The sequence below is a fragment of the Sturnira hondurensis genome, unplaced genomic scaffold, assembly GCF_014824575.4.
Source record: "Sturnira hondurensis isolate 20B ecotype Veracruz unplaced genomic scaffold, ASM1482457v3 Scaffold0003681, whole genome shotgun sequence".
Classification (NCBI taxonomy): domain Eukaryota; kingdom Metazoa; phylum Chordata; class Mammalia; order Chiroptera; family Phyllostomidae; genus Sturnira; species Sturnira hondurensis.
The window spans coordinates 5,287,475-5,314,515 of record NW_028076312.1 but is presented as its reverse complement, the minus strand read 5'-3'; the positions used below and the strand labels follow the sequence as shown (position 1 = coordinate 5,314,515).

The 27,041-nt window shown below is 46.8% G+C and overlaps 1 protein-coding gene and 1 long non-coding RNA gene across 2 annotated transcripts; one reads left to right on the top strand and one right to left on the bottom strand.

Moving 5' to 3' along the window:
- The first annotated feature begins 483 nt into the window (after window positions 1–483).
- Window positions 484–25,598, top strand: LOC118984254 (protein ADP-ribosylarginine hydrolase-like protein 1). Its single transcript, XM_037042077.1, has 7 exons — window positions 484–912; window positions 6,151–6,315; window positions 13,093–13,218; window positions 15,017–15,157; window positions 23,009–23,136; window positions 23,680–23,812; window positions 25,076–25,598. The coding sequence occupies exons 1-7, from the start codon at window positions 699–701 to the stop codon at window positions 25,231–25,233; spliced, it is 1,065 nt and encodes a 354-aa protein (XP_036897972.1). The 5' UTR covers window positions 484–698; the 3' UTR covers window positions 25,234–25,598.
- Window positions 23,815–26,318, bottom strand: LOC118984255 (uncharacterized). Its single transcript, XR_005065887.1, has 3 exons — window positions 25,848–26,318; window positions 25,059–25,212; window positions 23,815–24,160 (listed from the first exon to the last, which is right to left on the bottom strand). It is a non-coding gene; the product is annotated as an uncharacterized LOC118984255 (long non-coding RNA).
- Between the last annotated feature and the right edge of the window lie 723 nt (window positions 26,319–27,041).

The window sequence follows — 27,041 nt, the reverse complement described above, 5'->3', positions numbered from 1 at the left end:
CACATCAGGCTAAATTTAAAAAGCCGGACCCAAAAGGCCACGTAATGCATAATTCCATTTATTTAAAATTCTAGACAATTCGGAAGCGTAGAGACAGAAAGCAGATGAGTGGTTGCCTGGGGTTGCGGTGCCGGGAGCAGGGAGCAGGGAGCAGACGGGCAAAGGGGCCTTTGGGGTGACAGACTGTCCCCAAACGGGTCTGTGGGGAAAGTCACACAGCAGCGCCTCTTCACCCAACCTCATCAGACCAGGAGCTGAGCCTGGGTGGACTGCGTGGTGTGTGAATTAGAAATGCATGCGTTCTTCCAGAGCACCGTGAAAAGATTCACTACTTCAAAGTCGTTGCTTTGTGAGAGCGCGCCCGCGCGGGGCGGGGCGGGGGGGGGGCGGCGGCCTGGGCGCTGCCCGGAGGTGCGGGGAAGGCCCGCAGCCGCCCGCTCGCGTCTCCAGCCGCTGACGGAAGCTGACACTTCACGTGGCTGTTCAGACGGCGCCGCGCGCCGCGGGGTCCAGAAAGGTTTTCTCATTGGTGCCACCTGCAGACCGAAAAGTAGTGCCTGGCCATTTGAAGAGGCTCTTGACAGCGACACAATGACCAGAACAGAGGTCAGCGGGGCGAACTGAAGGCGGCCACTGCTGCGAGGCAACAAAGGCTGGGCGTGCTGCGCGGCTGGGAGGGCGGAGGGGCCACCTCGGCGATGGAGAAGTTTCAGGCCGCGATGTTGCTAGGGAGCGTCGGTGATGCTCTCGGTTACCGGAACGCCCGCAGGGAGAACAGCGCCGCGGGCGCGAAGATCCAGGAGGAGCTGCAAAAGCTCGGGGGCCTGGACCACCTCGCACTCTCACCGGAGAAGTGGCCTGTGAGTGACAACACCATCATGCACTTGGCGACCGCTGGGGCCCTCACCACAGGTAAGGCTCGGCCCCCGTGCCCCTTGGGGTGTCGCTGACCCCGAGTCTTGCCCCAAGCACTGGAGTTTTGAAAGCGAGGGCCTCTCCGCCAGTGTCACCCAGTGCCAATGCTAAAAGTGGCGATTTAGCATACACCAGTGTCCCTTAGCAAATTGGACGTGCCACAGATCATGTTTCTCATGCAGTCTTTCTGGACCACGGTAGTATTTCACTCAATGCGTCTTCAGAGTCAGTTTCTTAAACAGTGACTTTTCGTTTGTCTGGGAACTGCTCTATCTGCCGAGCCCTCTGTCCCTGGATCTAAATTCAGTTAAATCTCTCACATTGGGGCTGTTTGGGTGATGGCTCAACTTTGCACTGCAGGTAGTAAGCCTTAGCCTGAATTTACTTCAAAAGAATACAAAGTGATAAGGCCAGTTTGGAAATTTGGACAAATGAAGATAATATTGTTTGGGGAGTACAATTAAATTCCAATGAATTAGGGTTAAAATGCCAGCTACCGAAATGTAATTTAGCTTGGATAGTTGCTTATACATAAATATTTCCTAAGAAAATGCTATAAAATTAGTTGAATTTGGGAAATGGGGAAACAAAGTTTTTTGAAATATCCTTTAAATAGAAAGTTGACTTTAGGATCAATGAGTTTTTACATGGATTTCAGACAAACATGTATAAATACATAGCACAATATTCCCTCAAGTTACATCCTTTTAAAAAATCTGTGTTCATAGTATGTCGCTGCAAAATTAAAATCTGAGGGCAACTCTTAAATCAATGAACTCTCAATTGTGAGCTTACCTCGCCATTCCAAGTATCTGTATGAGCGTGCTCAGTTTAGTTCTGCGGTCATTGTACAAGAATGTCATCTACTTTGTGACCGGTTCCTAAATAGCTAGGGACAGAGCTAAAGCACCATAGATAAGATAAAGTCTCACAGCGTGTTGAAAATGGAGAAGCGTCTTTCTGAGTCTACACTGCTAGCACATCCGAATATGTCCTGTCTGAAGCTTTCGGGAAGATTCCTGTGGGTTTTGAGCCCAACAGTGCTGAGTAGCATTCCAGCTGCCTGAAGCAGTAACGCCGACCACCCAGGAACCTGCTGGAGAGCGTGGCTTTTGGAACAAAGCCACGGCTAGTTTTAGCTGTGCACAGCTGGCCACCACTCTTAAACTTTGCTTCCTATTTTTCTGTCGGATTGATGCCATGTGCACACGGTCCACGGTCCACACGTCCTCTCTGTGTTTGCCCTCATATCCATTAGCATGTTAGTAAGTTTTTCTGAATGGCAGAATCCACGACATGTCTCTGTCCTGTGTGATTACCCCTAGGACAGTACCCAGCACCGGGTGGGGCACTCCTGACCATAATGTGCTCTCTGAGGTTAGACAGAGTCAAGTCCTCTTGGCAGAAATAGGACCTAATCTACCCTCAATGTGAAATGTATGCATTTAAGAGGATTGTGGGTTTGGGGGCATTGTTTTTAAGGAAGAAGGTGAGTTGCCTCTACGTGACCACAGCCACCAGCTGTGGGAAGCGTGTAATTGCTGCACCTGGCAGCACTCTCAGGCCCATGGGTCACAAGAGGGAACTCAAGAAGACTGCCGCCTTGCCCTGCAGCTCAGTTAGTTAGAGCATTGTCCCCATATACCAAGGTTGCAGCTTTGACCCCTGGTCAGGACACACATAAGAACCAAACAGTGAATGCATGAATAAGTGGAACAACAAATCTGTGTTTCTCTCTCTCCTCCCCGCCTCTAAAATCAGTAAATAAAAAAAAGGAGATGGCTGCTGCCTTGAATCATACTCCTCCAAAAACTCAAGCAAGCATATTTTTGCAATTCATAAAAATCTAAGTTGAAATTTAATTTGGGGTTGGTTTTCAAACAGTCCATTTTTTTCCTTTGAGTAACAAAGTGTAGCCGTAGAAGGGACCTCTGAGCTAACTCTGACGTGGCACCAACTATGCACCAGGCGTTGCTCTAACTTCACATCATTCTAATCTTCACATTCCCCCCCACCCCCACCCCGCAATGGCTGACAGCATTACTGCAGTTTTGGATAAGGGAGCTGATTCACAGACAGGTTAAATGACTTTCACCATGCTACACAGCCAAGTGAGTGTCAGATTAGGGACTGGAACCCAAACAAACTGGCCCCGGTGCCCATGTTCTCATGCACTGGCCCCACCCTCTGAGGTCACTGGACATGAAAATGTTTCTAGGATCCCAATGAAAGTGGTTTGCCAACATGATTTTCAAAGAGAGGCAAGTTTTCACAAAGTGGAGCTACATCTTGGCATACTTAAGCAATTTCACTAATAAGTGCCTAAGCCGTGTAGCTGTGTGGTCTGCTGAACCCCCGCTCTGCTATAGAGTGAGTGTGATGAGCAAGGTCAGGTGCAGCCTGTGTGACATCCTACTGTTAGGTGTGTCTCTGAAAAGGGCAGTTGTAAATGAAAACAGACATTGACTAGATATAGGAAGTAGCTAATGCCCCACAAGATAGGAGGGTAACCCAGTGCACACAGCTTATCAGCAAAGAGCCCATTCAACACACATTTGCCAAAGGCTCCCTGTGTGTGTGGTCCTGTACCTAGGACCACACATTCAACCCGAAGATGGCAGGCTTCCCTTTAGGGGCTTCAGCATATGATATTCTTAGTCCTCCACCACTTCTCACCAGAAAACCATGTTCCCCCTCTGAGCCTTACTTCCGGGTAACAATTCCTCCATCATAGGGTTGTGTGAAGATTAAATGGGACAGCAGAAGTTATTACAGGCCCTGGCTGGTGTAGCTCAGTGGATTGAGCAAGGGCCTGCAAACCAAAGGATCGAGGTTCGATTCCCAGTCAGGGCACATGCCTGGGTTGCAAGCCAGTTCCCAGCAGAGGACGCACGAGAGGCAACCATACATTGACATTTCTCTCCCTCTCTCCTTCTCTCTACCTTTAAGATAAATAAATAAAATATTTTAAAAATGTTAAAAAGAAGTTATTACAGGAAGGTGGCTTGTGGAAACACAGTTAATGTCAATCTTTTTCCAATGTCTTATGCATCTGAGGGCCAGCAGCTCCAACAGTTGTGGCCAAGCAAAGTCACCCTGTCACTGTGGGAGAGGAATGAGGGAGAGGGAGTATGAGCCCCCCGGGGACAGCAGCAAATGCCACCTGTGTGTCCGTGACCTGCAGGGAACAAGGGCCCTGACCCAGGTATGAGCAGACGCAGCCCGTCCAGACTCGGCTCTTTATTTCTCTTTCCCCGTCAATGTCTCCCTGATAACAACATTTCAAAAAGTTGACGTTTTCTTACAAAGTAGCCTGATATTGGTATTGTGACTTTTCTTCATCATGAGGTTAGTTGGGAGACTTACAGGTGATTTTATAAGCTGATTTGTCTTTAGAAGACTGGGTAGGTAGGATAGAGAGGAAATTAACTGTGTTGCACAGTGTGGAGAGATTCAGGTGAGAGGGTCCAAGGCTCTGCAGCTTTGAAAAATCTGTTTCTACTTTCAATTCTAACCTGAAACCAGCCTAAGGCTTGGAGTTGTCATTTTGTTTTTAAGGAGCATTTTTTCCTCAATAAAAGGATGTGATTCCAGAATAAAAGCAATTATTTTTGGAGGCCCTGGGAGGGGCAGGCTCATCAACCCTGGACTGAGCCACGAAAGGCTATTGGTAATGGCAGTGCCGGCGACAGGCCTGGACACATCCCAGAGGCTCACGCCTCCCAGCTAGAGGTTACTCATTCCAGTAGGGTCACCCATGGAACACCCCCCATGTGACCAGCAGAACTCATTCCTCCCAGTCAAGGTCTTCCCACAGCCTCTCAGTCCCCCTCAGAACTGGGGCAACACAGAGTTCATCCAGTATAGGACCAGTGGGCGGGGCCTCGTGGGACTCCCCTTACTGTTACAAGATCAAAGAAGGGGACAAAAGGACCTAGAGCCACTCTTGCACCAAGTCCTCTCTCCAAAGGGTCACAGCTCCAGGATACGAGGGTGCCACCTGCCAGAACCACGGTCAGGACTGAGCCTTTCATCCTGGAGCAGGGAGAGGTTTGCCAAGCACACTTCTGACCTTTCTCACCCCTCCGTGTTGGGACCCTGACTCTGACGTGGCCTACCGAAGGCTGTAGTCAGGCCATGGGAAGGTCAGCGGTTTTTGATGCCAACAGTGCTCCACTGCCTGCTCTGAGCCCAGGGTGGCCGACAGCTGGTCTCTCGCCCCTCCCCCGCACCTCGCCAAAGATGGGCAATCCACCACCAAAGACAGGAGGGGCAGTAGCTGGCTCCTGATGGGGGCCTGCAGTGCAGCATTTAGCACAGACCAGTTCTTGGGGGCTGTGAGCTGCATCAGCACAGGCACCCCATGCCTGCCCACCTCGCCTAGTGCAGCAGCCCCTTCACTGTCTCAGTCCCACCCTCCTGTATAACCACGCCTTGGATGCCAGTTTTGGAGGGTGTGTGGCCTGTACCCACCATGCTGTGGATTAATTCAGTGGCAAAAATGCCCAGGCTCTGCAATCACAATCCATCTATCAGCTCTGGCCTTGGGCAAGTCACAAAACCTCGCTGCGCTTTTTCTGGAAAAATAACAATATGGCAACTAAGAGCCTGGCGAAGTCGTGAGAGGATTTCATGAGATCATCCAAGGTGTAGTGCCCGGCAGACGGCAGGCAGCCCGTGCGCATTGGCCCCTCTGTCCTCTGTGCCCTGTGATCTTCGAGGGACTTGAGGCCACACTTGTGCCCAGGATACCTTCACACAGTGCGGAATGCAGTTTGTTTTGGGACGATGCCTGGGGAGCATCGGCAGCTTCATCGGTGTGAGAAGAAGGGACAGCAGGTGGGAGAGGCTTGGCCTCCCGTGCCTTAGCCATGGGTCCTTAAAAGCCCAAAGGGAATGGGCAGATTTCGGTCAGTTGTCCTCACATGGGCAGAACTGCTAGCAGCGTATGAGCACTGTGGGGTTCTTCCTAGATTCTGTATGTAACTAGAATAGGAAGCACAATGACAAACTATAAAGTCTGGAATTTAGATGCAATCTGTAGCAAAGTATTTGTCTGCACATTAAATTTCTCTAGTAGCTGGGGCTGTGTGAGATGGATCACTAAAATCTTCCTCCTGTCACTGACTTGCAAACGTAATGCTTGCTGTCACTGCTGTGTTGGCGATTAGGAGGCAGGCGTCCCTCCCACTCCCCAGACGCCCCTCATGCTCTCTCTGACCCTTCCTTTCTCAGACTACTGGTGTCTGGATGACCTGTACCGGGAGATGGTGAAGCGCTACGTGGAAGTCCTCGAGAAGCTTCCAGAACATCGGGCGGACCCAGCTACCATTGAAGGCTGCTCACAGCTGAAGCCAGATAATTATCTCCTCGCCTGGCACACGCCTTTCAATGAGAAGGGTGAGGGAAGGCTTGCTTTTCCCCCTAAATTTGCATGCTAGAAAACCACTACGGGGCACTAACCCACGTGTCTTCCCACTGATGGGCCGCCTTGCAGACTTGTGTGAGTTGAGAGGGATTTGCCAGGGTTTGCAGGGCACTGTGCTACCTGGAGAGCCAGCTTGCAGCACAGAGTCTGTTGAGAGGACTCCAACTTCCCGGCAGTTTGTCACTGTCCCTGGTGTATTTTAAGAAATATTTTCCACTGCTTTCTCTTAAAGTTTGTAAAACAAAAAAATTTGCCAGAACATCAGGGAAAACAGGCACCACCTGCATACATGTCAGTCTCCATGATATTTTCTCAGATTTATGGGCGATATCGCCCATAAATTGTGGTTATTTAGATAACCACAGTCTCTGTCTCCAGGGTCTCAGCTCCTGGGGGTCCAGAACTTCCCCTCTGGGTTTATGTTGAAGGTGGGACCTGCCCCCTCTGGGTTTATGCTGAAGGATAACATCCAATCAAATGAAGTCGATAATAAAAAGAAGAGTCAATAAATCAAAATTGATGGAACCTGACAGTCGTTAGAATTATCAGACAAGGATATAAAATAGTATGTATTCTAAGGGGTTAGCGGGAGAAGGGGGAAAGTAGGGGAAGGGTCTAGTCAAGGAACATGTATGGATGACCCACGGACATGGACAACAGGGTGAGGATTGATTTTGGGTGGGCATGGTTCTGGGAGCAGTGGCAGGGTAGGGAAGAGCAATGGGGAAAAATTGGGACAACTGTAGTAGAACAACAGTAGAATTTACAAAAATAGTATGTATTCTAAATTTCAAAAAGTTACATAGAGACATGCAGGTGTAAAAAAGACCTAAATTACATGTCTATAGAGAAACATTATAATGTCTGAGTTTAAAATTACATTGGCTGAGATGAATAGTTTAGACATTAGTAAGAAAAGATTAGTAAGTTTGAAGACACAGCAAAAATACTATCCAAAATGGGACCCACAGAGAAAAAAAAACCAAAATATCAAAAGAACTCTAGTGAGCCATGGGACAACTTAAAGCGATCTAATATACTTGTAACTGGAGCCCTTAACAGAGTGAAGGAGAACAAAGAGAACAAAGATTTCAAGAAATAGGGGACAAATATTTCCAAATTCGATGAAAACTGGAAACTCACAGATCCAAGAAACTCAATAAATTATAAGCCCCCCCCAAAAAAACACCCACAAAGAAAACCACACCAAGGCATATAGCAGTCAAATCACTCATAACTAGCACTCACGTCAACACAGATAGTCAAGGCAAGGCAAGGACAATAGCAGAGTTCTTATCAGGAGCAACATAAAGAGGACACAGCGAGCAATGTCATTCCAGTGTGGAGAAAAATCATTTCAACCTAGAATCCTACCCCCAGAAAAACGATCTTTCAGAACCAGGCCTCGTAGCCTCTTCAGGTGAACAACAGCCGAAGGATCCATCACCCGCAGAGGCACACCAGCAGTAGTGCTAACGGCAGTCACGCAGGCAGAGGGGGAAAGAGCAAATGGAAATGGGGACCTACGCAAAGGCAGGGAGACCGATGGAAATGGTAACTACATAAGATTATTTAACTTGTTATTAAAATGCCTTTAAAAGAAAATTGACTTTAACAAATCATAACAATGTATTGCAAGGTTTATAAATTCCATATAAGGAAACGCATGACCCAGTAGCACAAGGGCGGAGAGTGGAGAGGGGGAGGTGTTCCATCATAAGGAGGCGTACAAGGTGTGAAGTGGTACAAAATCACATGCAGGCAGACTATACTAGGTTAACGGTCTATACTATAAGCCCAAAGTAACCACTAACATAACAAAATAGTTATGGCTAGTAAGCCAACAAAAGATTTGGAACTGAATCATTTTAACTGAATATTCGCTGGGGATGCAGCCATCGTGAAACCTGTGTTGGCCCCTCGGCTTGCCCAATCAGTGCCCCTGAGCTGGGACATTTCCCTGTGTGGAGACCAGGTGTAGAGCTATCTGTCAAGCCCAGAGTCTTCTCCTGAATAAATCTTCCCCTGTTCTGGGCTCTCAGTGAACTTCCGGTACTGCTTAGACGTGAGTGTTGTATGGCACACAACCAGCCCCACCAGTGCATCTGCCCTGTGGGGAGAGAGGAGGTCTTCACCAGCAGCACAAAGGAGCATGTGGCCCATGGCCTTGCCTTGGCTTCAGGAGGGACCCACCAGCCCTGGGAGATCAGAGCATACTACTAACTTGAATCTTGCTGTGTGGCTTCTCCTTTCCATGAGGGTTGCCTTGCTGCAATCCGTGCCCATGTCTTCAAAGTCATCCTTGCTAACTCTGAACCTGTAGAAGGCACAGTGGGAGGAGGACAGTAAGACCCTCCTTCTGGGGATGGCACTGTTATAGTCTTTGCCATCCTCCACACAGTGGGAACCTTTACCTGGGATTAGTAGCTGGATCTTCTTGCTCAATAATATTCAATACAAAAAATTCAGAAAAAGAGTGGAAGGGCTACAAATAACAGATAGAAGAAAGAGAAAATAAATAGCAAGATGATAGACTTAAACTCAACCAAATCACTAATCACATCAAATATAAACAGTCTAAAGATCCCAAACAAAGGGCAGATAGGAGGGGATAAAAAAGCGTGTCCCAACTATATGATGCTTATAAGAAATGTTCTTTAGCCCTGGCTGGCATGGCTCAATGGATTGGGTGCCAATCTGTAAACCAAAGGGTCGCTGGTTCAATTCTCAGTCGGGGCACATGCCTGGGTTACAGGCCAGGCTCCCTGGTGCAGGGCACTGGGGCATACAAAAGGCAACCACACATTAATGTTTCTCTCTCTTTCTCCCTCCCTTCCTGACTCTCTAAAAATAAATAAATAAATAAATAAATTTTTAAAAGATATGTTAAAAAATAAGAAATGTAAATTTATAGATACAAATTGGTTACACAGGAAAAGATATATCATAACATTAAGCAAAGGAAAGCTGGAGTGACTCTACTAATAAAGTAAATTTTGGAGGGAAAACAAAGGCAATTTCATGATAACAAATGCATCCATTTATCAGGAAGACATAACAAACTTAAATGTGTATGTATCTAATAATAAACCTTCAAAATATACAAAGTGAAAACTGATAGAGTTGCATGCAGAAACAGACAAACCCACAATTATAAGCAGAAATTTGAATATTAAGAACTCAGACCAATGACTTCCATTTTCACCTTAAGAAACTAAAAGAAAGAAGAGCATAATAAAACCAAAGAAAATAGAAGAAATGAAATAATAAAGATCAGGGTGAGAATCAATGCCACAGAAAACATAGAAAAACTCAACAAAACCAAAAGCTTGTCCTTTAGGATAAAAAAAGTATAATCCTGAGGTTCCAGCCAAGATGGAAGCATAGCTAAAAATTCTCCCCTTCCTCAAACAACCAAAAGAAAGATAACAACCAATTTAAAAACAATAAATAACAAAAACTCCAGAACAGCAAACAGCAAACTCCACCAAGGAGTTAAAGAAACATTCATCCAGATTGGAAGAGGGGGCAGAGATGGACAGCCGGGCAGACAAGGCAGCAGATCCTGCAGGCAAAGAGGGGCTGTCTCATTGGGAAACTAAAGACTCAAAACCTCCAGTGATAAAATGCTATGGAAGTTGTGAAGGCAGGAGAAACTCCCAGTCTCACAGGAGAGTTCATTGGAAGGTGGAGCTAGAGAAGAGCAAGTGAGCAACATTGTTCCCTTTCTGACCCCTCTCCCACAACACAGCCAAGAGAGTTGCCCCACCCTGGTGAATAGCTAAGGCTCCACCCCTTACAACAGAACAGGTGTGCCAAGACAAAGAAATATGGCCCAAATGAAAGAATACATCAAAACTCCAGAAAAATAACTAAGCAACAAGGAGATAGACAACCTATCTGATGCAGAGTTCAAAATACTGGTAATCAGGATGCTCAGAGAATTGATTCAGCTCAGTCACAAAATGAAGGAAGAAATGAAAGCTATACAAAGTGAAATAAAGGAAAATATGCAGGGAACCAACAGTGGTGGAAAGGAAACCAGGACTCAAATCAATGATTTGGAACAAAAGGAAGAAATAAATGTCCAACTAGAACAGAATGAAGAAATAAAATTCAAAAAAGGAGTAGACACTTAGGAACTTCTGGGACAACTTGAAACATCCCAACATCTGAATCATAGGGGTGCCAGGAGAAAAGGAAGAACACCACATTGAAAACTTATTTGAACAAATAATGAAGGAAAACTTCCCCAACCTGGAGAAAGAATAGACTTCCAGGAAGTCCAGGAAGCCCAGAGAGTCCCCAAGAAGTTGGATCCAAGGAAATACACACCAACGCACATCATAATTACATTACCCAAGATTAAAAGTAAGGAGAGAATCTTAAAAGCAGCAAGAGGAGAGAGTTACCTACAAACGAGTTCCCATAGACTATTAGCTGCCTTCTCAAAAGAAACCTTGCAGGCAAGAAGGGACTGGAAAGAAGTATTCAAAGTCATGAAAGGCAAGGACCTACATCCAGGATTACTGTATCTGGCAAAGCTATCATTTAGAATGGAAGGGAAGATAAAGTGCTCCCTTTTTTCCTTCATAAGGTCAAGTTAAAGGAGTTCATCATCACCAAACCCTTATTATATGAAATATTAAAGGGACTTACCTAAGAAAAAGAAGAAGATCAAAAACTATAAACAATAAAATGACAAACTGATAACTATGAACAACTGAACTTAAAAAATGAAACAAAAGCAAAGCAAACAACTAAAACAGAATCACAGTAATGAACATCACATGGAGGGTTATCAGTGGGGAATGGGAGGGAAAAGGTACAGGGAATAAGAAGCATATTGGTAGGCATAAAAATAGACAGGGAGAGGGTAAGAACAGTAAAGGAAATAGAGAAGCCCAAAAATTTATATGTATGACCCATGGACGTGAACTAAGCAAAGGGGGTGGGAGATGCTGGTAGGAGGAGGGTGCAGGGCAGAGGTGGGGATAAAGGGGAGAAAAAATTGGGACAACTGTAATAGCATAATCAATAAAATACACTTTTTAAAAAGTGTATAATCCTCTAGCCAGATGATGGGGGGAAAAGAGGAAGGCACAAATTGCCAGTATCAACAATAAAAGAAGTGGCATCACTACAGGCTCTACAGAAATTAAAGGAAAAAAAGGAACATTAACATTTTTATGCTAATAAATTTAACAACCTAGATGAATATGCAAACTACTGAAGGGCACTCAAGAGTAAACGGATCACCTAAATAGCTTTCTATCTGTGAAATAAATTACAAAGAAAGCTCCAGATCCAGATGGCCTCACTAAGGAATTGTACCAAACAGCTAAAAAAGAAATAATACCAATTGTACACAACTTTTCCAGGAAAGTAAAGAGGACACATACTTCCCAAATTTATTCCTCTGCTCTCCAGAATTGTCTAATAAAAGAATGAAAAGACAAGCCACATATTGGGGAAAATATTTGCAAAACATTTATCTGATAAAGGGTTTCAATCCTGAGTGTATACCGAAGTCTTAAAACTCAGTAGGAAAAAACAAGCAACCGAATACAAAAACGGGAGAACCATTTAAACGAACACTTCACCAAAGAAGGTGTATGGATGGCAAATAGGTACATGAAGACATGCTCACCGTCATTAGCCATTACAAAAATGCACATTGAAACCACAACGAGATACCACTACATACCTAAGAGGATGGCTGAAATCAAAAAGACTCATCATAGCAAATCTGGTCAAGGATGTGGCCAGGAGCTGATCCCACCAGCTCCTCTGCTGGTGGGATGTAGAATAGCACATCCACTTTGGAAGCCTGTTTTGTCAGTTTCTAAAAAGTTAAACGCCCCCTCCCCTCCCCGCCCCACCCACGTGAGCTAGATGTGCCACTCTGAGGCAATGACCCAAAAGAAAAGTAAGCATATGCCCACACAAAGATTTGGTTGTGAGTGTTCAGAGCATCTTATCTGTAGTTGCTCCAAACTGGAAACAAGCCGAATGTTCATCAGCAGGTGCACGGATAAATCACTTGTGGGGCGTCCATATACTGGAGTTCTACTCAGGAAAAAAACGGGGGGTCAGCTATTGATACACAACCACAGCATGCTCAAAGTAGTTATGCTGAGTGAAGGAAGTCAGGGAAAAGGTTTGTTCTGTATGACTCCATTTCTATAAATGTATAGAAAATGCAAACAAATTTGCAGTGCCAGGTCGGTGGTTAGTGGAGACTGCAGGAGAGGCACGGGAAAACTTTCGGGGGTGATGAATATGTTCGCTATTTTCAGGAGCTGGTTTCCTGGGTGTATCATTTGTCAAAACTTACCACCTTGCATACTTTAAATATGTGCAGGTTGATTATGTGCCAATTATAACTCAATGAAGCTGTTTTAAAAAGAGAAAATACATATGATTGAACGCATACTGTGTATACAGTTGTATCTTCTACATTTTTCACAGTAAAAGCATATTATGAGCACTTCCTCTTATCAAAAATTCTGTTTTTAATGACTAAATACCATTCCAATGTATTTTCAAATTTACAACATATTTAATTTCCTTTCTTTGTCAGGCACAAGGACAGTTTGCCTATTCTTCATTCAGTTAAATGACACTCTAATAAGCCTGTTATTACATGCTTTTTAATACACTCTTTGGGTTGTGCATGAAAGCTGGATTGCCAGAAGTGCAATTATTGGAGCAAAAAACTAAAATTGAGTATTTCACATTCCGCGTAGGTTCAGGATTTGGAGCTGCCACCAAAGCCATGTGCATCGGCATGCGGTACTGGAAGCCCGAGCGGCTGGAGACCCTTATTGAAGTCAGCATCGAGTGTGGCAGGATGACACACAACCACCCCACAGGTAACACTGGCGCCGGGACTGGAGCCTGTTGTGTGATTCTCTGCCCAAAGGGCTAGACTGGAATCTTATGTGATCACATTCACTGTTTGGTTTGCTATTTGGTGGCAGACTTGGGTTTTTAAATCTTCAGTTCTGCTTAAATTCTGTTTTCAAGCTAAAAATGGGGCTGGCGGTGAGTCTGGTGATTTGGAGAAGGCAGGAAAAGCACCAGTTGTCCAAACAAAGCTGAGATCTGGGCTGAAGTCATGGGACCTAGCACTTAGGCTGTCAACGAGGAGGGCAGCCCAGGCGTCGGGGACCCTTGCTGCTGGGAGCTGCACCTGGGGCCAGGGCTCAGGGCCAGACAGACCACTCAGTGGCTCTGTGAGCTGGACCGAGTCACTTAATGACCCTGTGCCTTTACTCCCTCGCCTGTAACAGGGATGATTATGATGATAGAACCCTGTCCACTTATTCTGTGTGTGGGGATAAAGTGAGCAAAACAATAAAACCTCTTAGCACACGCTCACCGCACGTTGTGCACAGAGGGGCCAGCTGCATTCTGGGATCCCCCACCATGTGTCCACCACACAGGGAGGGCAGATGGGGCAGCCCTAGAACCTGACTGTGAGAAAGCCAGTCAGCTCCCAATGTTAAAAAAAGAAGAATGACTTGAAACGTATGTACTTGTGACCTGCCCTTAATTAGGGCGATGTGGGTGATGTGCCCCAGCCCCACCCAGCCAGAGGTCCAGAGGCTGCCAGCTGCTCTCTGGTGACTGTTCTCCTCTTTCAAGGTCGCTTTTAGGGGCCACCCTGTGTCTTCCTGGAAAGTACTTTTCTGTGGGTGCAAACTCTAGTGGGTGATGTAACCCTTGATGGGTGGATGTGGCAAAATATGCTGATGAGTTTGCCGGAGGTGGTAACAGGCTAAGCTGTAACTTCCGCAAATAAGTTGGTTAGACCTTTAAAGTGTACGCGGGAAGGCACAAAATTCAACCAGTTGGCAAGATCTTGGATGGTTGAAAAGAAGTTAACACTGGACATCTTCTAACTAACTGACTTGACTAGAGGTAAATTAAACACAGAAAAACCTTCAAACATGAGAATGTTGAGCATTTGGAAATAACACAATGAATACGAGAATCTAGGTTGAGAGTTTAAACTCTAATCCTTTGGCTAATATATTACCCACTCATATTAAACAAGTGTCGTCTTACATGTGTAATAGCTAAGCCATTTACATATTTCTGGGAGGATGACTGGAAATGTTTTCAGGGTCTGACTGTGCACAATCAGCACCAGGATGTGCACTTGAAGTCCAGTCTCCCTTTCCATTTTTGAACCACCTTTGCCTGCCAGTGTTAGCGATTTCAACTACAGCGTGCATTATCCTGGACTCTGGCGCCGAAACACTCCATGAGGGGAGGTGGAGCAAGGGCGGCTGGTCGGGACCAGTCATTGAACCCTGGGTCTGCGAACTAGACACTTATGCCCTGCTGTCGAAATGATCCATAACTGGCGCCTCGAGGAGTGGCCAAACAGCCACCAAGAGTGTCTTAGCAAGATGGCAGTGCCCTTTCTCTGGTGGGCACCATCTTTGCATGGACATTACTGTGAGCATTTGTCCATGGTTAGAATCATCTGTCCCTGGAACAGCCCTTGCAAGATGGGTGTTGTACCTCATTGTGCAGAGAGGAAGGGAGGTCAAATGCATGAAACAGTTGCCCATGGTCCTACATCTGTAACACCCATCCAGCATCCCAGAGCAGGGTACGGCCCAGGTGCATTGTTGCCCTTCTCTCCCCACTGCCCTCCAGGCTTCCTCGGGTCTCTCTGCACAGCCCTGTTTGCATCTTACGCCATACAAGGAAAGCCGCTGGAGCAGTGGGGGAGAGACATGATGAAGACAGTCCCACTGGCTGAAGAATATTGTAAGAAGACCATCCGGCACATGGCAGGTGAGCCTGGCTGCCGTTCCCGTCACGCTCGCTCTCACTGCCACCTAGAAAGAGCTGGGTCTCGATTCACACTCAGAGCAAATTTGGACAGACTCCGCTGCCAAAGAGGTCAAGGTTGTTTGCCCCATGGTGAAACCAAGAACATCCCCAAAGGGTCTGTGTGAGCAGGAGGACCCCGCAAAGAAGGCCTGAATAACACGTGCTGAGGAGGGCCCCAGATGTGCAGAGGGACCCGCAGAGGCACCAGGAAGAGCAGGGTGCAAACAGCAGTTCCTTGAGCTCTGTGTTTCATTCATTGTCACTGTGTTAAAACGTTGAAGAGATGCTGTTAGGAACTTAACTCTTGTTTATATCAGTGAGCCTGTGCTAAAATTGGCTTCCTTATACGTCATTTCACTTAAAGTCACAGAACCTATTGAGGATGTTAAGGGGGGACTTACTGTACCTAGATTTAATTTTCCAAATTGTCCTTAAGGAGCCCATTTTTCAGAGAGCAATGAGGAATGCCAAACCTGCTCTGTGAACCTAATGGACAGCTGTGTCTAACCCAGGAGACTTAAGTCTCCCACACAAAGGCCAGATGGAGAGGCCTGTGCCCACTGATGACATGAACTCTCAGGAAGTTCTGTCTGTCCCAGCTGACCCCAAACTTGTCATCAAATGATTCACTCTTTCTGGCCACCAGTGAGGTCAACCCGGCCAAAGGCAGCCAATCCAGCAAAGGCCCTAGGGGATCACGGCACTACCGGCGTTCTGGCGGGGCAGTGGAGGGGCCTCTGAGCTCTCCTTGGCCGGCACCCTGTCCCCATCGCATGGCCCAGGGTGAGCAGGTGCGATGCTAGGAAACCCAGGGCTTCGTCCTCAGGCGGCTGACCCACAGAGGGACGTGGGCTGCACGAGGAAAGCAGGCAGCTGCGTGCGGCCTTTGCCGGTCTTCAGTTGTGGAGGCGACTCAGGGAATAAATTATCCAAGTTGTCCTGAAGGAGAGGGAGTTGAGGGAGCTGCATGTGGGAGCAGGGTTGTTGAATCTTCAGAAAGCTTGAGGCTAAAGTCTGAAAACGTAAAACCAACAAAGGTTTCACTTTACTGTCGTCCTCCAAGCTGTGGGTACTACATTCTAGAACGCCTCCTGCAAAGCTTCTAGAATAACTTTTTAAGGAGACTTTTGCATTTACATCTGCCCGAACCTAGTGCTGGAAAACACGTCTCCACCAGGTCCCTGTCCCAATGAGACATGAGAAACCTCCGTGTTCACAGCTGCAGGTGTCCCTAAGCAGCGATCCCTCTATAAACCTAATTATAGAACCTGAGTGGCAGCACGCTATTTTCATTTGGGTTAAGTCATTGTTATCTCTGGGTTCTCTCCAGCCCGGAGGAGCTTGGTCTGTGATCATTGGGTTAGTCATCGCCCTACCCTGTAGGTCACCTTAATGTGAAAGAGACCGGTAAATAGCGTTAGTGTATGAGACTACACAGTTACTGCTTATTCACATTATATTAATAAACACTTCCCCAGAACTCCAGTATCAAAATGGGTTTCCCCAGTGTTTTCTAAGAACAAATAGTCAAAGATGTTTCATGAACAAAAAACAGGGAGGAGAGTCATTGGTCTGATTATTTTGAGACTGACTTTGTTCTTTCTGTTTAATTTTAAATTTAACTCAGAGTTTTATAAACCTCTATGGCAGAACCTTTTTTACATTTATTTTTTATAATTTTTTTATTTTTTAAATACATATCATTGATTATGCTATTACGTTTGTCCCAATTCTCCCCCTCCCTCTAGCGATCCCCGCCTTGGTTCATGCCCACGGGTTGTGCACATACGTCCTTTGGCTTCTCATTTCCTATACTATTCTTATCCTCCCCTGTCCATTTTGCACCTGCCGATTTGTGCTCCTTAATCCCTGCACCGTTTTTCCCATTCTCGCCCTTCCCCCTCTGGCTGGTAAGCCTCCATGTGATCTCCTTACCTATGCTTCTGTTCCTGGTCTGCTTGTTCGCTAGTTTGTTTTTTAGATTCAGTTGTTGATAGTTGTGAATTTGTTGCCATTTTGATGTTCATGGTTCTGATCTTCTTTTTCCTATGTAGTTCCCTCTAACATTTCACGTAATAATGGCTCAGTGATGATGCACTCCTTTAGCTTTACCTTGACTGGGAAGCACTTTACTGCCTTTCCGTTCTAAACGAAAGCTTTGCTGGAGAGAGCAGTCTAGGTTGTAGGTGCTTGTTCTTCATGACTTGGAATACTTCTTTCCAGCCCCTTCTTGCCTGTAAGGTCTCTTCTGAGAACTCAGCTGACAGTCTGATGGGAACTCCTTTGTAGGCAGCTGTCTCCTTTTCTCTTGCTGCTTTTGAGATTCTCTCTTTATCTTTCACCTTTGGCATTTTAACTGTAATGTGTCTTAGTGTGGTCCTCTTTGTATCCAACTTGTTTGGGACTCTCTGTGCTTCCTGGATTTGTGTGTCTATTTCCTTCACCAAATTAGGAAAATTTTCCTTCATTAGTTTTTCAAATAAGTTTTCAGTTTCTTCCTCCTCCTCTTCTTCTTCTGGCAGCCCTGTGATTTGGATGTTGGTACATTTGAAGATGTCCCGGGGGCTCCTTATTCTATTCTTATTTTTTCATTCTTTTTTTCTTCTCGCTGTTCTGATTAAATGCTTTTTCCTTCTTGTTGGTTCCCAGTAGATTTTTCTTTATTTCACTTCAGGTAACCTTCATTTCTGCCTGTCTTTTTTATGCTGTTGCAGTACCCAGTGTTTCCCTTGAGCATCCTGATAACCTTTGCTTTGAAGTCTGCATCTGATAGGTTGCTTATCTCCATTTCATTTAGTTCTTTTCTTGGAGTTTAGTTTTGTTCTTTCATCTGGCCACAATTTCTTTGTCTCCTCAGTTTGACAGCTCCCTGTGTTTGTCTCTGTGTATTAGGTAAAGCTGCTTTAACTCCATGTCTTAGTAGCGGGGCCTGTTGTAGAAAAGGCACCTGTAAATTGTGTGGGGCAGAGACTTACACAGTTGCCAGGGCCATGGGGTTGGGGGGAGGAAATCTGTTTCACCACTTTATGGCTCTGTGTGGAGGAGGGCTCAGAGAGGGAACAATGCTCCTGCCTGGCCTCTGGAGATTGCCAGAGAAGAAGCTGTCCCCTGGCACTAGCCCCCTTGCCAGTCACTTCACTTTCTCCCCTTCTCCCCATATGCCACTTGTGCACTTCCAGCTGTTGTCCTGATGCTGAGTCCCAGAGGGGGTGGGAGTGTGTGGGTCCTAAGTCTTTGTGGGCTCTTTAAGAGAAGTCTCTTGATAATCATGCAGTTTCTTCCACCACTGCAACCACCACCGGTTTTTACAGCCAGAAGTTATGGGGACTTATCTCCCTGGTGCTAGAACACTGGGCTGGGTGGTCTGGTCTGGGATCACTTGTTCCCAAGGTAGACCCCCCGATTTTTATCCACCACACGTGAATGTGGGACCACCCACTCTGCCATATCTCCACACCTCTCCACATCTCTCTGCCTCTGCCTCTTTGCCCCTCCTACCAGCTTGGTCGAATGTGGCTTCTTTAAATCCTTGGTTGTCAGACTGGCATACAGCTTGATTTTCTGACAAATTTGGGTGGTATTTGTTTTGTCATCAAATGATCCACTCTTTTTGGCCACAAGTGAGATCAACCCAGCCAAAAGTAGCTAATCCAGCAAAGGCCCTAGCTGTAAGTTTTGCTGTAGCTGTGCATGGAGGTGAAGCACGTTTACCTACACCTCCATCTTGACCAGAAGTTAATTTTTTATTTTTAATTACAGTTGACATTCGGTACTATTTTATATTAGTTTCAGGTTATAGAATAGTGATTAGACATCTATATTTGTTAAGAAGGAGTCCCCCTGATAAGTCTAGTGGCACCATACATACTTGTTATAGTATTATTGATTATGTTCTCTAAAATGTACTTTACATCCCTGTGACTATTCTGTAACTACCCATTAATATCTCTTCTGCCTCCCCATTTGTACTTCTCAATCCCTTTTTAACAAAAGACCTAAATAATATTCTGTAGAACACCCCCAAGAAACATTCTTTTGGAGCCTTCTGATTAGTCTATGACAACATTGGCAGTCAGGACAACTAGCAAATTAGTTCCATGTTTTTGCATTTGAACATCTACTTCCAAAGTTGACTGGTCATTTGCTTGGGAAAGAGGCTAAGTCTGACCTTGCACTCACACCCTGTGTGAGCTCTCTGTTGGAATCACAGGTCTCTGCAGGACTGATGGGACCTGTGAACTCTGGTCCCTGCCCTGTTGCTTCTGTCTTTCACTTTTAATCTTATTTCACCAAAACAGATTTTAAATGGGCCTCGTCTTTAGTTTTATAAAACAGAGTCATTGCCTTGATTGGTGTGGCTCAGTGGGTTGGGAGTCATCCCGCAAAACAAAAGATTTCCAGTTCCATTCCCGGGCAGGGCACATGCCTGGGTTTCAGGCCAGGCCCCAGTTGGGGGCATGCAAGAGGCAACTGATTGATGTTTCTCTTGCACATTGATGTTTCTCTCCCTCTTTCTCCCTCCCTTACCCCCTCTCTAAAAATAAATACATAAAGCCCTGGCTGGTGTAGCTCAGTGGATTGAGTGCAGACCTGTGACTCAGATGATCTCGGTTCGATTCTCAGTCAGGGCACATGCCTGGGTTGCAGGCCAGTTCCCTGCAGGCCAACTCCCAACAGGGGATGCACGAAAGGCAACCATACATTGATGTTTCTCTCCCTCTCTCCTTCCCTTCCCCTCTAAAGATAAATAAATAAAATCTTTAAAAATAAATAAATAAATACATAAGATCTTTTTCAATTATTTTTATTTTTAAAATATATTTTATTGATTATGCTATTACAGTTGTCCCATTTTCCCCCCTTTATCCATCTCTGCCCAGCAACACCCCTCCCACCCACATCCCTGCCCCCTTAGTTTGTGTCGATGGGTTGTACATATAAGTTCTTTGGCTTCTACATTTCTTATACTATTCTTAATCTCCCCCTGTCTATTTTGTATCTGTCATTTATGCTTCTTATTCCCTGCACCTTTTCCCCCATTCTCTCCTCCCCCTTCCCGCTGATAATCCTCCGTGTGATCTCCATTTCTGTGATTCTGTTCCTGTTCTAGTCGTTTGCTTAGTCTGTTTTTGTTCTGGTTTTAGGTTCAGTTGTTGATAGTTGTGAGTTTGTTGTTATTTTATTGTTCATATTTTAACTTCTTTTTCTTAAATAAGTCCCTTTAACATTTCATATAATAAGGGCTTGGTGGTAATGAACTCCTTTGACATGACCTTATCTGGGAAGCACTTTATCTTCCCTTCCATTCTAAATGATAAGCTTTGCTGGATACAGTAATCTTGGATGTAGGTCCTTGCCTTTCTTGACTTCAGATACTTTTCAGGCCCTTCTTGCCTGTATGGTTTCTTTCGACAAATCAGCTGATAGTCTTATGGAAACTCCTTTGTAGGAAACTCTTCCCTTTTCTGTTGCTTCTTTTAAGATTCTCTCCTTACCTTTAATCTTGGGTAATGTAACTATGATGTGCTTTGGTGTGTATTTCCTTCGGTCCAACTTCTTTGGGACTTTCTGAGTTTTCTGGACTTCCCAGAAGCCTATTTCCTTTGCCAGATTGGGGAAGTTCTCCTTCATTATTTGTTCAAATAAGTGTTCAATTTCTTGCTCTTGTTCTTCTCCTTCTGGCACCCCTGTGATTCAGATGTTGAAATATTTAAAGCTGTCCCAGAGATTTCTAAGCCTCCCCTCATTTTTTTTGAATTCTTATTTCTTCATTCTGTTCTGGTTGAATGCTTATTTCTTTCTTCTGCTCCAAACTGTTCAGTCTTGGTTTTCTTCCTATCACTGTTGGTTCCCTGTACATTTGCCTTTATTTCACTTTTCATAGCCTTCACCTTTTTTTTCTATTTTGTGACCATACTCAACAATTTCTGTGAGCATCCCAATTACCAGTATTTTGAACTCTATGTCTGGTAGGTTGGCTATCTTTTCATTGTTTAGTTTTATTTTTTTCTGAAACTTGATCTGTTCTTTCATTTGGGCCATATTTTTTTGTCTCAGCATGCCTATTACATAGTAAGGGGTGGAGCCTTAGGTATTTGCCAGGGCAGTGCAACCCACTTGGCTACATGTGGCATTGTATGTGGGGGAGGATCTGAGAGGGAACAATGCTACTTGCTCAGCTCTTCACTGGCTTTCAGTCACTTCCTCTGCTATCCACAGGCAAACTGAGCCCTTCTGGTGCTGATTCCTGGGTGGGTGGTTTTGTGTATGTTCCAGGATCCTGTGTCTCTCTAATGAACTCCTCTGTGAGCCTGGGAATTTCTCCTGCCACTGAACCCTCAACAGGTTTTTTCAGCCAGAGGTTTTGAGGCTTTATTTCCCCGTGCTAGAACCCGGGGCTGTGTGGTTTATCTCACTCCCCAGTTGCTCCTCCCAGTTTATCTGCATGCAAGTGTGGGGCCACCCATTCCACCAGCCACCTCCTCACTGGGAGTCCTCTCTGCCTGGTTGCTTATCCCCACTCCTCTTACCCATCTATATGAAAGTTTCTTTATCTCCTTGGTTGTTAGACTTCCATATAGTTTGATTTTCTGGCAGTTCTGGTTGCTTTTTGTTTTTAAATTTGTTGTTGTCCTTCTTTTGGTTGTGTGAGGAGGCACATTGTATCTACCTACTCCTCCATCTTGGCTGGAAGTCCACAATAAGATCTTCTTTTTAAAAAAGGAGTCATGCCACTGTTTCTGAGGGCCTGTGATTCCCACAGCAACCTGGACTGTCCTCCCAGGACCCGTCTGAGGCGCTTCCTTCTGTCCCTGTGGTTAGAAGGGTTTCCCTCTACAAACACTGATACCTAACCCCTCTCTGGTCACTACTTTGTTCCTCCGCTCCCCAACCACAAACAGACACATCAGAATCCTTGGTTCCTCTTGAGTCAGTTGGTTCCCCCTGGCCTGCCTGGCCACTTAACCATTCTACTCCGTTGGCATCCTGGGCAACCAATGGCACCATGGTCCTACTTGCTATCAAGGAGGATGAGGTCAGGTGTCCCACCAAGGTGAGGGACAATGAAGCCATCATGACTTCCCAGGTGCTCTAAGACTCACAGCACCATCTCCTGTCCTGTACCAGCAAGTTTAACTGCTACTCCAGACTCATCTCTGAGTCAACGTCCTCTTCACTAAATGATGTCAGAAAATTTGCCTTGATACCTCTGGGCTCTGGATGTCCAGCTGGTAATTAAGAATAGTAAAATGAAGGAACTAGTATAAAGGACACACAAACAATAACAAGGGGGGGTGGAGACGGGAGGGTGGTGGGGAGGCCTGGGCAGGGGTGGGCTGGGATGAGGGTAAAAGGCAGAAAACTGTACTTGAACAACAATTAAAATAAAATGAAAAGAATCAGAAAATGTCCTGTCTCCCTACCTTGCAGACAGTGTTGAATTAATATACAGGTTCAGAATTTCCTAAGAATGCACTGGAAAATATTGCAATTGCTATCTTAGTCCAGAATACAGTAAAGCAATTCTTTGAATTGGTTTGTCCCCCTTTCATCTTCCTTGCTATTATTTCAAAGCAGCTACACATATAAGCATGTTTTAGTTTCCAGAGCAGTCAGTGAGGCCAGGCGCCAGGTTCTCCTCCTGTGCCCATGCTGGATAAAAGCTGTTACTCTCTATGTGTTGTCCCCTCCTGCTCACCGCCCACAATGTTCTTGATCCCAGGCCCTGGGCCTTGTGCCGCGCTCCCCCACTAACCCTCACATGCCAGCTGATGGCCATCCCATCCTGCCCACCCTGTTCTCTACATTTAGAGTACCAGGAGCACTGGTTTTACTTTGAAGCAAAATGGCAGTTTTACTTGGAGGAGAGAAAAATTAGTGAAGACACTGAAAGCAAAGCTGCCTTTCCTGACCATTATGATGCAGAGGAGAGGGACAAGGTAAGCCTTGCTGTGGCAGCAGGGGACCAGCAGCTCCTCCAGGTCCACACCCGGAAGCCACTCTGTACCTGGACTGTGTTATTGCCTCCCAGGCCCTGTGTCTAGTGGGGCTGCCCCAGCAATAAAGATGGGCTGAGGGGGCAGCTGCACGTGGAAGGGACCATGGGAGATGTCACTGTCCCTCAGTCCAACTCAGACTGAATGTCACCTGGATGTGGTGTCACGACAGCCCTGTCACAGCACTCTCAACCCCTTTGCCAGCTCTGTCTCTTCGCATAGACCTCCCGGGCACCTGACACACCGTCATGTGCTTGTTTGTCTAAGGAGTGTCTGTCTCCCAATGGCTGGGATGTAAGAGTCATGAGAAGTGAGCCTTCCTGCTCGCTGCCCAGCCCCGGGGCAGTGCCCGCACACAGCCGGTGTTCCATAAGTGCACAGCGAGTAAACGAGCAGTCCCCCGATGGACCTGGGAGCTCACACTCTGACACGAACTGACGCGGTCCTACTTTTGGCCCATGCGCTGACCCATGGCTCTTTCTTCAGACCTACAGGAAATGGAGCTCGGAAGGTCGAGGGGGCCGACGGGGCCATGATGCCCCCATGATTGCCTACGACGCTCTCTTAGGAGCCAGGAACAACTGGACAGAGCTCTGCCATCGGGCCATGTTTCACGGAGGTGATATTTCCTTCTTTAATGGCCCTGGACTTCCAGGAGGCCAGCACCCGCTTCTCATGCCATTGCACCCTTCGGGATGTCCAAAGCTTTAGGCATCGATGTGGGTCCTTCTATGGGGGGGCACTGGCCCCAGTATACTCGTGCATGGATATTCCGGGCTGCAGGCAGTCACGTCACTGCCCCAGGTGGCCCTGTGGTTCTGAGCTCAGAGAGAATGCAGTGTTTGGGGTCCTTGAGGTGGAGGGCCCGTCTCCCCCATGGCTGCTGCTTGAAGAGCATGCAGATTCTGCTGGTGCTGGCCTTGCAGAGTTCCGATCTCTGCGATCATCACCTTGTCCTCTGCAGACCCTGGTCATAGAGAAGTTGCACTTTAGAACCAGGTGGTCCTGGATTTGAACACAGTGGCAGGCCTGTCTCTCTGTGAAGGAAGAGAGTAAGACCTGATTCACGGGGCTGTTGAGGCTGTTCAGTATGTGGTGCCAGGAGTTCACTCCTGTGCTGTTGGGTAGTAGTGCTCTTTGCTACAGCGGAGCCTGACCTCCCTCCTGGTGGGCATGGATTCCATCAATATTAGAGTGACTATTGTCAGAGAGAGTGCTGTTCCTGGTGCTGAGATGGTTGAGACGTTAGCGCTTCCTTCGGGCCAATAGGGAGCCTGCTTCGAGAGTGCGGGGGATCCCAGTGGGGGAGGAGGAGCCCAGGAAAGAGCGGTGGAAGCTGAGGGCAGCGGGATGGCCGTAAGCATGGGGGGAGAGGACCTTCAGGGGGGTACAGTGATGCACCCAGCCCAGGTCCCTTAGCTGAGAGCAGGGAGCAGGGGGCATGCAGGAGTCTTTGTGAGGTGCTTGTGAGGGGCCTGGTGTGACTCTGGCCACCCTAGAGAGCCTGAAGGGGAGGACTCTCAGGAACATCATCCCCATGGGAGGTGGTCTCCTTGAGCACACAGCTCCTGCACACGCTGTGTGTTGTCAGAGTGTTTGAGGAGGGAGGGAGGAAGGAGAGACATCTGTCTTCTTAACTGGGGACAGTAAAAGCCACCAGGGCCCATGTGGCACTGCCCAGAGCAAAACTGGGGCTTGGCACGAAGGAGCAGAGGGAGGCTGAGACAGCGCTGGCACTGCCTCCTGCTGGAGAGTGATCAGCCCAAGAGAGTCTCTAAGGCAGGCCTTCGGCAAGGTGGCCCTGGTTAGTGTCAAGTTCACGGTGGTGCACCCCTTCCCACTCTGTTGTTGGGATCCCTGAGGACCTGTGTTTCCATTCCAGGTGAGAGTGGAGCCACAGGGACCATCGCGGGCTGCCTGTTCGGATTGCTCTACGGCCTGGATGCTGTTCCCAAGGGCCTGTACCAGGAGCTGGAGAACAAGGAGGAGCTGGTGCACCTGGGCGAAGCTCTTCACCGCCTGTCCACAGAGGAGAAGTAAAGCCATTTCCCCTTCCGGGGAGCCCATTCTACCTCTGGGTGCCCCAGGGGAGTCCACATGCAGCTCACTGGACTCTCAGCTCGCTGAGAATCCATGCCTAATCGACCACGCTTTATAAAATACATTGTTTGTCCTAGAAGAATATTTTCTATCCTGACCCAAATCTAGTGCATTATTGAGGTCACGCTGGATTTGCTTCCCTCAGACCTCCACATACAGTGGTTGCAAATACTGGACAATTGGTGTATTTTATCATCGCATAACTAATGCTGTTCGCTCATTCACTTCAACTAACCACAGGGCTCTCTGCTCGAAAGGGCCTCCACCCTCTGCAGAAACTGCCATCACTGTCTGTTTCTAGCTCTTAGACATGCATTTCAACCACTGCTGCCGCCCCCTCAGCCATGCCCGCCCCTCCGGGCGCGTGCTGCACGTGTGTTCTCACTGCCACACGCCCCCTTCAGGAGATCAGTCAGTCCTGGCACCTTCCGGATGCAGCCAAAAGCACCGCGTTTAACCCGCCAGCCTCCGTTTTTAGTCACACTTGATCTTTAAAGCTAGAACAACTAAGTGAGGAGAACAGGCAACGGAGGGGTCTCCTGCCGGCACCGCACCTTCCTCCTCCGTGGTCTGCAGCTGTCACACTTGTGTGGGTCAGGAGCACATGGCAGCGGGGGGCCAGCGGCCACTCCCCCCCGGGTTCACTGAGAAAGAGACAGAGCTGTTCCCTGTGACCAATGTCCCTCTCTCTGAGAATCTGGAAAAGAGAACACTTGCTCTTGTTAAAAATAACCTTGGACACTTTCTTTTCGAAGTAGCATCTGGTGTGAATAAAACAGCAGTTGGTGACGGGTGTTTAACATGTTGCTTCGGCAGCTTAGCTGGGCTTATCTTGCTGGTGGGAGCATTCTCTTCCTTGAAAGCTTGCCCCTGAGCACAGCCAGGCTCGGTCTCCGAGCCCTCAGACTCCAGTACTCTGGGAAGTTTGCTGTTGCTCACAAACACTCAGGTGTTGAGGCTTCCTGGATCACCTGGTCCCCCCGCCCAAGGCACCCTTACTCCCCTTCCTGGTCACCCCTGGTGTCATGGTCTGTGGGAGCGGGAAGGTATGTTTTCCATAAAACACACCACTTTCCGTTCCTTAGGAAAGTGTGAAGGCTTCCACCTTCGTGGACAAAAGGACCCGAACCATTGTATGCTCAGCATATTGCACCAAAGCGTTTTTCACATCAGGTTTCTGAATAACTGAACTAACATTTGCTGCTACTGATGCTTTTCAATCGGAAGAGGCAGAAAGAGAGGCAGGGTGGGCGAAGGGTTCTCCCATCACTCACCTCCACCACCCCGCATCCAAACCAGGGTTAGTGGGTATGGAGAAATTAACTCAGCGTTATCTTCCAGGAGAAGAAACCCAGTTAAGGTAAGTTGACCCTCTTCTTGGACGCACATGACACAACAGCTTACTGTTTGGAAGTGATGCCCTGTTTCACCGCCTACCCTAAAAGTGGCCCTTTCGACTCTGCCACACAAAAGAGAAGCCGGTCTCAAGTGAGCAAGTCGCAAATGGGTTGGAAGAAGCTACTCAGTCTCCATCTTGTTGACAATTTAGGAGAATTCAGCCCATCCTTAGGAACCAGGGAGTGAGTTTGTTTATGGATTGATTATAAATTAAAACACATAAAGAAAAATGCATAAACATCATAAGATGAGTGAACCTGTTTTCCCCATTTCGTTTTCCTATTATAGGGAAGTGCAAAAGTTGAAAAGGAAAACAAAGGCATAGAAAGTAATGAAGTGAATACTTTACC